The sequence below is a fragment of the Jaculus jaculus genome, chromosome 3 (genome assembly GCF_020740685.1).
Source record: "Jaculus jaculus isolate mJacJac1 chromosome 3, mJacJac1.mat.Y.cur, whole genome shotgun sequence".
Lineage (NCBI taxonomy): Eukaryota > Metazoa > Chordata > Mammalia > Rodentia > Dipodidae > Jaculus > Jaculus jaculus.
Window position 1 is genome coordinate 85,830,931 of NC_059104.1, and position 13,885 is coordinate 85,844,815.

The 13,885-nt window shown below is 46.6% G+C and overlaps 1 protein-coding gene across 6 annotated transcripts in view; it reads right to left on the reverse strand.

Annotated features, from left to right (window-relative positions):
• Positions 1 to 13,885, reverse strand: part of St3gal4 (ST3 beta-galactoside alpha-2,3-sialyltransferase 4) — a 55,085-nt gene that overhangs the window by 10,727 nt on the left and 30,473 nt on the right. For 2 of the 6 annotated variants that reach the window (XM_045146304.1, XM_045146306.1), the window contains 2 exons: positions 535 to 610; positions 166 to 274 (listed from right to left, as the gene is read on the reverse strand). In XM_045146304.1, the coding sequence (XP_045002239.1) occupies positions 166 to 274; positions 535 to 550 (125 nt within the window). In that variant the 5' untranslated portion in view covers positions 551 to 610. Of the gene's footprint in view, positions 1 to 165; positions 275 to 534; positions 652 to 13,885 lie in introns of all 6 variants that reach the window. The other 4 variants (XM_045146307.1, XM_004665471.2, XM_045146305.1 and 1 more) reach the window with 3 other exon arrangements.

A 13,885-nucleotide genomic window follows, 5' to 3' on the forward strand; every position in this document is an offset into this window, starting at 1 on the left:
CACCCTAACCCTCACAGCTACCCTCATGGAAGGGCTCTAAGCTAGCAGCTGAGAAGGACAGGTCAGACAGGGTTCTTGAAAATCCCTTTGTCCTATAGGTCCCTTGCCCCTGAACCACCTCATCTCTGGGCAGAATCAATGGAAGGACACAGAGGGTGTACTCACAGCTCAATGTACCTATCTTCTCGGGAGATGGAATACCACACCATGACGACCAGGACCAGAGCCAACATGGCCAGAAGCTTCCAGCCTGCAGGGCACATGCACAGAGGAGCTGGAGGCAGAGACAGGCAGGTACAGCCCCAGGCTACATCCTGCCCTGCCCATCCCAGGCCCCTCCACCCCAGAGCAGCAGACCCAGTCCCTGACCCTCACCCAGGCATGGGACCCAAGTGCTTCTACTGTCCTGTAGGATGTAGAGAGGACATGGCTCCCAGTGTGACCCTCCACCCCTCCAGGGATCTCAGGATGCTGCGGAGGACAGCTGCTGGAGGCTGATCCTCTGGTGTAGGGGAGACCCCAAGCAACACTCACGGGACTTGCTGATCATGTTTCTCAGCAGGTGGCAAGGTTCTTGGGGAGAAGTGTCATCCCGGCTGCCTCGGGCCACCTAGAAGGTAGAAGTCTAACTGGTTGGCTCTACCTGAGCACCTGCACGGACACAAGAGCAGGACATACCCCACGCTTGCCCCTTCTCTCCTCCAGGAAGTGCAAGCACAAAGCCCCTCCCTGGGCAGCCAGCCTCAGGGAGGCTTTTCCTCACCCATCACCTCACCTAAGCCCTCAAAGGGCAGTGTGAAAGACCTTGGTGAAATCCAGTCACAGGAAGGGAAACTAAGGCCCCAGCCCTTAAAGATTCAGCCCCATGCCATATTTGCTAATAATAGCCTCCCTCTCCTCCCACATTTAACTTAGGAAGAGTCAGTTTGGGCTGGGGGAAGGTACTGCCACACCTTTTTTTTTTTTAAGTAGAAACTTTGTATAGATACATCAAGGGTTGGTACCGTTCCCCTCCTCCCTGCTCCCACTCCACTGAGGGCCTCCTCAGTGGGATTGCTGGCATTCACCATGAGGTTGTGGGGAATGAGTTGTGAGAGCAGCAGTCAGTCATTGTGGGAGAAGGTAATGACTCTGATATTCCCTCCCACCCTGTGGCTCTTACAGTCCTTCTGCCCCCTCTTCCACAAAATTTCCTGAGTCTTGGTGTGTATGGGTTTTTTTTTTAATTTATGTATTCATTGGGGGAGAGGCAGGTAGAGAGAGAGTGGGCATGCCAGGGCCTCCAGCTACTGCAAAAGAATTCCAGATGCATGCGCCACCTTGTCCATCTGGCTTACATGGGTACTGGGGCATCAACATGGGTCTTTAGTCTTTGCAGGCAAGTATCTTAAGTACTAAGCCATCTCTCCAGCCCTTGGTGGGTATGTTTTAAGCCACGTATTTTTGACTTGAAGGTTAAGCCAACTGTGCCAGGGCTTGACTCATATTTTACTCAATTGAAGCTTATCTACCTACCTACCATCCAAGGCTTCCCTTAGCCTAAGAATATTGTTCCACTCTCAGCAAATATCAAGGCAGGTGTGCTTGGTCAGATATCTGAGGTAAGGGTGGGACTATGAGAGCCCCCACAAAGCCACCTCTGCCATTATAACTCTGACTCCAAGGAAACAGTGCCCAGGTTTCACCACCCAAGGTGCATGGGTAGCAGTTACTTTCTTGTTGCAAGGACAAAACACCCAACCAGAAGCCACTTATAGAAGGAAATGGTCCACTTCTGGACCATGGTCTCAAGTAGACATTCCATCACGACAGGGAAAGCCTGGCAGGAGCAAGCAGCCAGGCATTACAACTTGGCATGAACAGGGGAGAAGCAGCCAGAGCAAGTGGGCTGAATGTGGCAAGCAGGACCGGCCTATAGCTCTCCTGGGCACCCCTAGTGACACACTTCCCGCAAGGATCCACAGCCTTCCTAACCAGCGTTACCCACTGAGGACTAAGTGGTCAAGCACATGCAGCTATAGGGGGCATTTACCTTCAAACCACCACATGCAGGGATCCCCAACGGTATAGCTCATCAAGGAAGAGTCAAGTCACCTCTCATGTCCGAGGCCAGCAAGGTAAGACCTAAGTGAACTTCTGCACGCACCAACAGCCCTAAGACCATGCTGGCAAGTAAGAAATTCCTGTGGCTTCTAACACCACAGGAAGATGCACAGGTGACAAGCACCATCTTTTTCCGGCCCATGAGCTTCCCATCCTCCACTGATTCTCAAGTGGCAGGACCAGAGAAATCACTAAACTACATGCATTTCAGGACTCTGCGCCAACGCTGACCTTGGTTGGCTCCATTACAGCCTAGGACCTACATTTTCACATATAGATTGAGTGACTATGATGACAGACCAGGAAATGGAGGGTGGTACTAGTATAGGCTCTCGTGAGAACAAATCTAAAGTCCTTAACTATTTCTTGGTGTCAGGGTCACAGCATCAGGAGGAAGTGCAGTCTCTGTCACTAATTATAAATCTATGATCTTGAACACTGTCCTGTGTTCCATTATTCTGTCATGGTTCTGCTTCCCAGTACCCCATTCTGAGTCAAGGAAATGAGACCAGGACACACCAAACTTCCTCATTCCTCAGTTAGTAGCCATCCATAAACCCCAGGAGGTTTTGTGAAGAGAGGGGTAAAGAGGGAGGGAGGCCAGGTGTGGTGACACAAGCCTTTAATCCCAGCATTTGGAAGGCAGAGGTAGGAGGATCACTATGAGTTCAAGGTCATCCTGAGACTGCATAGTAAATTCCAGGTCAGCCTGGACCAGAGTGAGACCCTCCCTCAAAACAGATAAACAAACAAAAAAGTAGAAGAAAAGGGGGTAGGTGGAGGAGGGGAGAGAAAGAAACAGAAAGAGATGGACTTGTTCTGTAGCCCAGGTTAACCCAGAACTCACTATACAGTAGTGCAGGCTCACCTTGAACCTGAGATCCTGCTGTGCTTCTGAGTGCTGGGATCACCGGTGTGTGTCACTATACTCAGTTGAAAGGTGAGATTTATAATCACAAGTCCCACAGCAAACTCTAGGTCACTCTCCACATGGCCCTTTCCCTCTCCTTCATAGCTATCAACCATGGGGTACATAGTAAAATCCTGTCTCAAAAATTAATAAACATCATTAAATGAGCTATGTTAGGGTACCACGAAAAAGCATATCTGTTTCTCAGCTGTCAAACAAGGAAGTCAATCTAATAGATTCCTGCAGCTCAAAATATTTTTTCTATTCTTTTCTTTTCTTTTTATCATTTACTTGTGTGTGGGGGGGGGGGGGGGAGAATGGACACTATAGGGCTTCCAGCCATTGCAAATGAACTCCAGGCACATGCGCCATCATGTGCCTCTGTGGATGGCTACTAACTGAGGAATGAGGAAGTTTGGTGTGTCCTGGTCACATTTCCTTGACTCAGAAAGGGATGTTGGGAAGCAGAGCCATAACAGAATAATGGGACAGTGTTCAAGATCATAGATTTATAATAAGTGACAGAGACCACACTTCCTCCAGATGCTGTGACTCTGACACCAAGAAATAATCAAGGACTTTAGATCTGTCCTCACGAGAGGCTACACTAGCACCGCCCTCCCTTTCCTGGTCTGTCATAATAGTCACTCAATCTGTATGTGAAAATGCAGGTCCTTAGGCTTCAGAGGCAAGAACCTTAACCACTAAGCCGTCTTTCCAGCCCTGAAAATATATATTTATCAGCTCAGCAACATGGCTACCACAGAGGCCCTTCTTAGAAAAGCAGAATCTAAGGCCACATGGAGACCCACAAAATCAGCATTTGGAGTTACACAGGATTCCAGTCATGTTTGAGATACAATCATCAGGGAGGATGGTCTGGCTGAAAAGGACGATCACCTGGAGTACTTTAAAAAGTTTATAATGTGCATCTATTCTGGGTCCCTTATAGCGAAATTCCAGTAAACTGGTCTAGCCCAGCCCTGGAATTGACTTAGGCACTGCAGGTGATTCCAATGTGCAGCTTTGGTGGAGGCCACAATGGATGACTTTAACAGATTTCATTGCCTTTGATGAGCCCATTTTGATTTGGGGGTGCACAGCTCCCTGCAGCTTTGCTATGATCACACTTAAAGTTGCAAAGTTCTGTGCAAAGATCCTTTATCAACTTCACCCTCTTTTCTCCTGGTCTTCTCTCCTAAAGAGAAGTCCCTCCCTCACACCCTTTATATCAGCAGATCACAATGCTGGCTATACAAGGTATGACCTGAGGGGTTTAAAACACTTGATGTCTAGGCCTGCCTCTCAAGATAAAAAACCAAACCATGGCCTGGAGAGATAGCTTAGTGGTTAAGGCACTTGCCCACAAAGCCTAATGACCCAGGTTCAATTTCCCAGTACCCATGTAAAGCCAGATGCACAAAGTATGCATCTGGAGTTCGTTTGCAGCAGCTGGAGGCACTGGCACACACAGTCTATCTGTCTCTCTTCTATCTCGTTGCTTGCAAGTAGATAAATGAATAATTAAAACAAAACAAATGCCCTACCTCCTCTGTTGATTCTAGCCTACTGCCAAGATGGAAATTACCACAGAGAGCATGTTCCACAGTAACTGACAGATACTCAGCCTTTCTCTGGCCTTGACCTTGAGGGAAGAGACTCTGGCAGTTAAGTGAGAAGCCTGGATCAGACTCAAAGCATCAACTACCCCTTCTTTCACCTCCTTCCTAGTACAGGTCTGTACTGCTTCCACTCTAAGCAGACTGGCAAGTCTTAGGGCTTGCTTCAAGATGTCCAATCCACTTAATGAGCCTGATATTTTACCTTGCTAGACCAGGCCTAAAGGATTACTGTGTCCCTAGGCATTCCTGGAGCACAGGGATTTTTAGGCTGGCTGCTATAAGCCTGTACCACCAGCTGAAAGAAATCTTGAAGTGGATCCAACCAGGCCCAAGGCTCAGCAGCCTTTCCCTAGGATCAGCTGCTCAGCGAACCCCTCACCCAATCTGCCATGCAAAGCTGACCCAGGGCAGCAAGGCTATCTTCTTTCTTGGTGCCAAGAACCAAGCTGTCCCTGGCTTAAAGTAAGCTGTAAGCCCATGCAGGGAACTCCCGCAAGGGCAAAACTGGGAGCACAGGGGAAAGAAACAAGACCTAGTGTCCACTCGCCAAGAGAGGAGCACAATGAGAAAGCAATCGAGGAAGGTGGAAACAGAAGCCCAAGGCTTGCTGATGGTTGGTGATGTTCAGTCCTTGAATGTCACTGTCCCTCAGGTTTTTCTGTGTGTGTGTGTGTGTGTGTGTGTTTCTGGCATTGGGGACTGAACCCAGGGTACTAGGGACTAAACCCAGCAAGTGCTCTATTACTGAGCCCTATGTCCAGCTGGTTCTCAATTCTACAAGAAAAACTCCTGAGCTGTCTATACCTGACACCTTTATAGTCACCTACCACTTGTTCCAAATCCCTCCACCTGGACAAAGGACCCCAACCCACCAGCCTTCCCAGAATCAGTTCCAGTGAAGGCCCCTCCCCCTTTGCTAGGCAGCTCCCACCTCTTCCTCGCCCCATCTCTGATAAATACTCTCCCTTCCTTGCTATAAAGCAAACGCCAGTGTGTCTGCCACAGGCTCACATCAGTCTATCCCTGACTCTTCCTCCACAGGTCAAACCTCTATGTTTTTACTCACTTCCCAGCCCACCCTCAATACTCCTTTGAATCAAACTGAAATTGCTCTTGTGGAAGCTGTCTGCGGCCTCCTAATCACCACACCCAAGAACATTCTATTTTCCATCCTGGTACTCCTAGGCCTTGGACACACTGGCCATATCTACTTGACTTCTGGGTGAAGAGCCTCTCCTAGTTTCCTTTCTATCCCCCATCCCACATGCTAGTTCTCCCTGGCTCCATTCCCATTGCTCATGCTGTAAAAGGTCTGTCCCATAACCTCTCCCAAGTTCTCACAGGTAAGTTCATTCGTTTTCAGAAGTTTAACCACTACTCATTTGATGATGACTTGAGGCCTATTTTTCTCTCAGATCTCATCCCACTACTGCTAATTGCCTGCCTTAATGATGTTAAATTTTTCACAATGTATTATTCCAAGTGAACTCAAACCTCCCAACACTTCCTTCTCCTTCAACCCTTCCCCAGCCAGGGACTAAACAGTGTGGATTCAAGCTCCAAATATTCTTTCTACCAAACACTAGCTGAGCTCCTAACCACATGCCCACTATAGTGCTGGCACTAAGATGTCAAGCTTTATAAAATTCAGACTCAGGCCTGAAGACATAATTTAGCAGTTAAGGCCCTTGCCTGTGAAGCCTAAGGACTCAGGTTTGATTCCCTAGTATCCATATAAGCCAGATGCACGAAGCACATGCATCTGAAGTTTGTTTTTACTGGCTAGAAGGCCTGGCTTGACAATTCTCTCCCTCCTTCTTTCTTTCTCTCTCTCTCTGCCTCTTTCTATAATAATAATAATAATAATAATAATAATAATAATAATAAAAACTCAGACCCATTTAATGGTCACATTTGAAGCACTTCAGAACGCACCCTCCTCCTGAGCCATACCCACAGGGCTTGGGATGTAGCTTAGTGGTACAACACTTGCCTAGCATGTGCAAGGACCTGGATTTCAATTCTCAGCACTAAAAAAAATGTTTAGGTCATGAGGTCAGTGTCTTCATGGATGGACTATTTGTCAGAACGAATGGTTCATTACTGCTGGAATGGGTTCCTTATAAAATGTCAAGCTGGGCTGGAGAGATGGCTTAGTGGTTAAGGCACTTGCCTGTGAAGCCTAAGGACTGAAGTTCAATCTTCCAGGTCCCACATAAGCCAGGTGCACAAGGTGGCTCATGCATCTGGAGCTCATTTTCAGTGACTAGAGGCCCTGGTGCACCCATTCTTTCTCTTTCCCTCTTTCTCTCCCTCTCTCTATCTCAAATTAATTAATTAATTAATTAAACTTAGTTGAATTTTAAAATAAAGGCCAAGTTCAGGGCTGGTGAGATGGAGTACCAGTTAAGGCACTTGCCTGTGAAGCCTAAAGACCCATGTTCAATCTTTCTCCAGATCCCACATAAGCCAGATGCACAAAGGAGAGGCAAGTGCAAGGTCACACATGCCCACTAGGTGGTGCAAACGTCTGGAGTTTGATTTCAGTGGCTAAGGCCCTGGTGCGCCAATTTAATTTCCCTCTTTCTCTCTCTCTTTCTCTTTCTTTGTCTCTCTCTCCCTCTCTCTCTAAAGTTAAAAAAAAAAAAACCCACTTTTTAAAAAAGGTCAAGTTCAGCGACTGGAGAGATGGCTTAGCATTTAAAGCGCTTGCCAGCAAAGCCAAAGGACCCAGGTTTGACTCCCCAGGACCCTCTAAGCCAGATGCACAAGGTGACACATGCATCTGGAGTTCATTTGTAGCAGCTGGAGGCCCCAGTATGCCCATTCTCATTCTCTCTCTTTCTGCCTATTTCTCTCTCTCTAATAAATGAAAAAAAAATACTTTAAAAATAGGGCCAAGTTCAGCCTCTTTTCCTTTCGCTGTCCCATCCCCCCACTCTTTGACACAACCTTCTCTACCTTCTGTCCAAAGATGAAACAGCTTCAAGAAGATCCTTTTTAGGTATATCCCCTGGTTCTTGGACTTTACAGCCTTTAGAAGTATAAGCCACAGCAGTTACAGTCAACTGTTTTCAAATCATGCCACCCTGGATTCAATTTCTAAGCTGCCCACTTCAGCCAGAAGCAGAAATGGCTCAGGAGTCTGGTGTTTGTTTGCACAGAGGCAAGAGGCCCTGGCATACCCAAGCACACATTCAAATATATAAAAGTTTATAAAAATGAACTATGAGACCAATGAACTTCTGTTCATTACACATTATCCAGTCTATAGTTGGAAAGAAGAAGGGGTTAACAGAGGGGACATAAAAAGTTTTGGAGGGGATTAAAATCAAAATACATTATGTATACATGTAAAAAATGTTGGTAAAAAGTTCAAAGTGATCCAGTCTATTGAATTTGGTTGCAGCAGCAAAAAACAGGTTCAGAGAGTGACACAGAGCTGTCGCTATGACAAACACCTGTAAATAGGGGAGCAGCTTTGAAAAAGGAGAGTGGGTAGAGACCAGAAGAATTTGGAGGTGCAGGCTAAAGAAGTCTACACTACTTTAAGAGGAGCTAAGGTTCTGGGGAGGGCTCAAAGCTGTAGGAAGAATCTAGGATTTCTTAGAGATTACTTGAGTTATGTCATCACAGGTGTTAGGAATAAGTAAAAGCTATCCTAGTTACAAAGTCACTAACAACGTGGCAGCACTGTCTGTGCCGTAAAACTTTATTTGGCAAAAATTAAAGGATGAGCTGGAATATGTGGCAGAAAAAAAAAACCCTCATCCACAAAAGTATTCAGGCTGCCCTGTGGCTTCTTTTAACTGTTTACTGTGAGAAGAAAGACATAATTTTAAAGTGGAATCCATAATTAGAAGGGAAACAGAATGTGGGCATTTGAAGGATTGTCAGACCACCTGTGGTAAAGAATAAAAGCATTTTCAGGAGGAAAACATAGGTGTGGCCAAGCAACCATTTGATAAGATTAGAGTGGACAGACTGAAGCCTGAGATTTCATGAGGACAATGGCAGAATGAGCTTAATGGCCCCTTGGAGATTGCTGGTGCTGTCCCTCCCTTATATGCCCAGAATGCCAAGCTTGAGAAAAGGAAATAAATCAAAGAAGAGGTCTAGGGCACCCCCAAACTTTGGAGCTTGCTACCCAAGGCTGCTATATGCCTCCATTCCACTCTATTCCCTGCAATCCCAAGCATACTTCTCCTACCCCCAGCCACTCTCTCCAGGCACCTTGACCTTCCCCTTGAACAGAAGCAAGAGGTATGCACTGGCAGTGTTCACATGGTGCCAACTCTGAAAAAACAGCATGTGTGAGCTGTGGAGACTAGATGACACAGCAACCTGGGGCCCAGATAGAACCAACATGGAAAATCCCCAGCAGAACTACAGCATTGTCCCAGTAGGCCTAATGAAGCCATGGGAGTGGGGTAAGGTCATCCAAAGACCCCAGAAGTACAGGCCCACCAGGATGCAACAGCCTAAAAGTTACAGGTAACCAAGAAAAGCCAGGGTCAAGGCCCTAATGTCTAACTCCCCTACTCAAGTGTCTAGAAGCAGGACAAGGAGTCAATGAACATTATTCTGGAACTTTAAAACTTAGTAGTTTCCCCTGTAAGGCTGTAGACCTACTTAGGACCAGATAAACTCACTTTTACCTATTTTTCCTTTGGGGGTGAAAAGTCTATGCTATGTCTGCACCACCACTATATGTAGGAAGTAAATAGCTTGTGGGATGTCACAGACTAATGACCAAAACTGAATCTGCCTTGGGGTGGATCTTGCATTCAGTTTCACCCAGGTCTGATTCAGAGACTCTGGACTTTTTTTTTTTTTTAATAAATAGTTTTATTCATTTTTATTTATTTATTTGAGAGTGACAGAGAAAGAGAGATTGAGAATGGGTGCACCAGGGCTTCCAGCCACTGCAAACGAACTCCAGACACGTTCACCCCCTTGTGCATCTGGCTAACGTGGGTCCTGAACCAGGGTCCACAGGCAAGCACTTAACTGCTAAGCCATCTCTCCAGCCCAAGACTCTGGACTTTTAAGTTGGTGCTGGAACAACTTGAGTGGATCTGTTCAGAGATGGGACCTTAAGAAGTGTTTAGGTCCTGGTGGCTCTGCCTTCATGGATAGATTTACATCCTTAGTGAGAGAGCAGGTGCCTTGTGGTGAGGGTGAATGGGTTCTTTAGAGGAGGAGGAGTTTGCCACCCGCACTGGACTTTCTACGTTCTATAGTGGGGTGATACTGAAACCATGAAAAAAATAAACTTTGGTCCATCACAGATGACAGTCTGTAGCATGCTATTGCAAGGGACACAAAATGGGCTAAGACAATACTCCCATTTGCTTCACTCAGATTGCCCAGAGAGTCCCATCCCCACGGCAGCTATCTCAAATGGACCCTCTTCTAGGAATCTTTTCAGGTATTTCTAATTAACTCACATTTCTGTGCCCACAAAATATTTATCATTTAAGTATGTAATAGACAATATAAAGTCTCCAGATTTTATTATACCTACTATAGGGTAAATGTTTGAAAAACAATACAAAATTAGAGAGAAAGAGAGAGAGAGAGAGAGGGAGAGAGGGAGGGAGGGAGGGAGGGAGGGAGGGAGGGAGGGAGAGAGAGAGAGAGAGAGAGAGAGAGGGAGAGAGAGGGAGAGAGAGAGAGAGAGAGTGTGTGTGTGTGTGTGTGTGTGTGTGTATGTTGCAGGGTTCAAACCCAGGACCTTGTATATGCTAAGCAAGGGCTTAACCACTGATATCCATTGCCAGCCCTTGGTTTTCTGAGACAGTCTCACTATGTTGCTGAGGCTGACCTTGAACTGACTATGTAGTACAGGTTGGCCTACAACTCCCAATCCTCCTGTTTCTACCTCCCACATGCTAGATGATAGGCACCAGCCACCACAAGTGGATTAAATATGTATTATATTTCTGGTTTTGGGTTTTTTTTTTCTCAAGGTAGGGTTTCACTCTAGCTCAGGCTGACCTAGAATTCACTCTGTAGTCTCAGGGTGGCCTTGAACTTTCAGTGATCCTCCTACCTCTGCCTCCCGAGTGCTAGGATTAAAGGTTTGCGCCACCACGACCAGCTTATATTTCTTATAAATCAATGAAATACATTGTATGCTTACTACATCCAAGACTTGGATATCTCAACTTCTGACCCATCCAAGAACAGAGGAAAAGGAGGCAACTAGCTTCCCACCACAGTCATAAAGTTCACTATGTTCCCCACCCCTGGGCTCCCTAGCTACACCAATATCCTGGCTGACCAACTTCTGTACTGAAACACTGTATTATACATTTGATCAGCTGCCAGTCACAAGACACCACAGGGAGCCATCTGAAAATCATACTTCTGATATTTGCCTGGAGGGACAGACACTGACTGAATTCCATGGATTCTCAGGGTTAGAAGCTTCTGAAGTCCTACTGATCAGGTGGGAGTCAGGATGCCATGCCGAGCCCAGGATAAAGAAGAAAGAAGGGCCAACATGAATCTGCCCTGGGCTCACGGTCAGGGGCTTGAGGAGTATCTGCCTCCTAGTACCCCCTACCCAGAAAGCTAAAAGCACTGGGGTCTGGGGTTTTATCCATCTCACCATTTGTAAAGCCAGGAACTCTGTTCTTTGGCCCCAGATGCCTTGTCTGAAAACAGTGGGCTGCACCAACCTTGGTCTAGTTCACACAAACAGCTCTAAGCCCCAAGGGGTTGTAAAGTATTTGAAATGAGGTCTCTCCACACTGACAGGTACTTTAAGTAGACATATCTGCTGACTTAAGAGAGATAGAGGGCTGGAAAGATGGCTTAGCCATTAAGATGCTTGCCAGCAAAGCCAAAGGACCCAGGTTCAATTCTCCATGTAAGCCAAGGTGGCACATATGTCAGGAGTTGGTTTGCAGTAGCTTGATGCCCAAACATACCCATTCTCCCCCACCTTTACTCTCTAGTAAATAAAAATAAAAAAATAAATACATTTTTTTTAAGGCCGGGCATGGTGGCACATGCCTTTAATCCTAGCACTTGGGAGGCAGAGGTAGGAGTATTTCCTAGAGTTCAAGGCTACCCTGAGACTACATAGTGAATTCCAGGTCAGCCTGAGCTAGTGAGAGACTCTACCTCAGAAAACCCCCCAAAATTTTTTTTATAAACAGACGGGGGAGGGGAGAAGCAGTGGTGGTTGTGGTAGTATACACCTTTAATCCTAGCACTCAGAAGGCAGAGTCAGGAGGATCGCCATGAGTTCAAAGCCACCCTGAAACTACATAGTGAATTCCACATCAGCCTGGGCTACAGTGAGACCCTACCTCAGGGAAAAACAACAACCAAAGAAGAGAGAGAGAGAGAGAAAGAGGGGGAAAGGAGAAGGAGAAGTACTTGCTATATTGCATTACAATATTCAAACTGACCTCATCTCTTCATTTTTACTTTTTGAAAATGTGAGCTAGGTATGATGGTGCAAGCCTGTAATCCCAGCACTTGGAAGGCACAAGCAGGAAGACCAGGAGTTCAAATACACCCTTAACTATACAACACAGTAAGTTCAAGGCCAGCCTGAATCATATGTGGCACTGTCTCAAGAAAAAAAGAAAGAAAGAAAGAAAAGGAAAGAAACGAGGAGGGGGCTGGAGAGATGGCTCAGCCATAAATGCATTTGCCTGCAAGGCCTAAGGACCTATGTTTGATTTTCTAGGACCCATGTAAGCCAGATACACATGTCTGGAGTTTGTTTGCAATTGTTAGAGGCCCTGGTGCAATCATTCTCTACCTACCCCTCTTTCTCAAGTTGAAAGAGAGAGAGAGAGAGAGAGAGAGAGAGGGGGGGGGGGGAGAAACAACGAGATGGCTCAGTAGGTAAGAGTGCTCACTGCACAAGCAAGAAGACCTGAGTTCAATCCCCAGCAGCCATATGGACAACTGGACATGGCCGTACTTGCCTGTGACTCCAGTGCTGAGGGACATAGAGACAGGAAGATCAGTGGGGCTCACTGGTCAGACAATCTGACCAAAACCTGGCATGAACTCCAAGTTCAGTGAGAGAGCCTGGCTTAAGGAAACAGGGGAAAAGAACAATAGAAGTAAACATCTAACATCCTTCTCCTGCTTCCACACGGGGCATGCACATCTGCACATCCATATGAATAGAACACACACACACACACAGAAAAATGTGACTAAAATGCTTTAAAATTTCTTTTCATTCTGCGTGGCTTGTGTTTGTGACTCCCAGTCTCCATTTATAGGACAGCACTGGTATAGACAATCTGCAAGGCCCACCTAGTTCAAACCTTCTATAAGCAAAGGCAGTGGTGCCCAGCTGCAGAAAGCTGGTTTCCCTCCTATTTCCAAAGGCAAAGATGGGGGAGGGGATCCTGAGATGTCTGGGAAGGGGCTACACCATTCTGATGAACAGCCAAGAGGAGCACTAGAGTCCTAATATCTCAAATTCATCAATGTCCAGAAGCCTGCTCTCCTGTTTCGGCCTTCTACTGGGGCAAGCTGGGCCTTGGGTATAGAAGCACAGTTCAAGGTGACATTATCACCTTGGCTCACAGGCTCAACTTTTGCTGTGCCCACACCTAACCTCCTCCTGAACTGGTTACTCACCCCCAGGCCTGCAGAGGGCTGCTTCTCACAACCTTTTCTAAACCCTGCCACAGAGGACTGCCACATTTGGGTGGGTGACTGGTCAGATGGAGCCTTCAGTCCTCTCCTGGCCAAGACGTGTGTCCTAGAGGAAAGCCACTGGAACTGACCCTGCCCTTTGCCACCTGCAAGATGTTTGACTTTGGGATGGCTTGACATCCTTAAGCTTTGGGCCCTTGGTCTATAAAAAGAAGGTGGAGTCCCTCTCACAGTTTCCTCATGGTGGTGAATAGACCTCTGACGCAAGTGCAGGTGAGGCACGGGGCATACCCATGACAGGTACTTAATGACAGGACCTGGTTTTCAAAGGGATTTTTTTTTTCAATTTTTGTTCCTCAAGGTAGGGTTTTATTTTCTCTAGCCCAGGCTGACCTGGAATTCATTATGTAGTCTCAGGATGACCTTGAACTCCTGGTGATCCTCCTACCTGTCTCCCAAGTGCTGGGATTAAAAGTGTGTGCCACCACATCCAGCTTCAAAGGGAATGTTTTAAAATTGTTATTTTATTTATATGAGAGAGAGAGAGAATGAATATGGATGCACCAGGGCCTGTAGCCACTGAAAACAGACTCCAGATGTATGTACCACC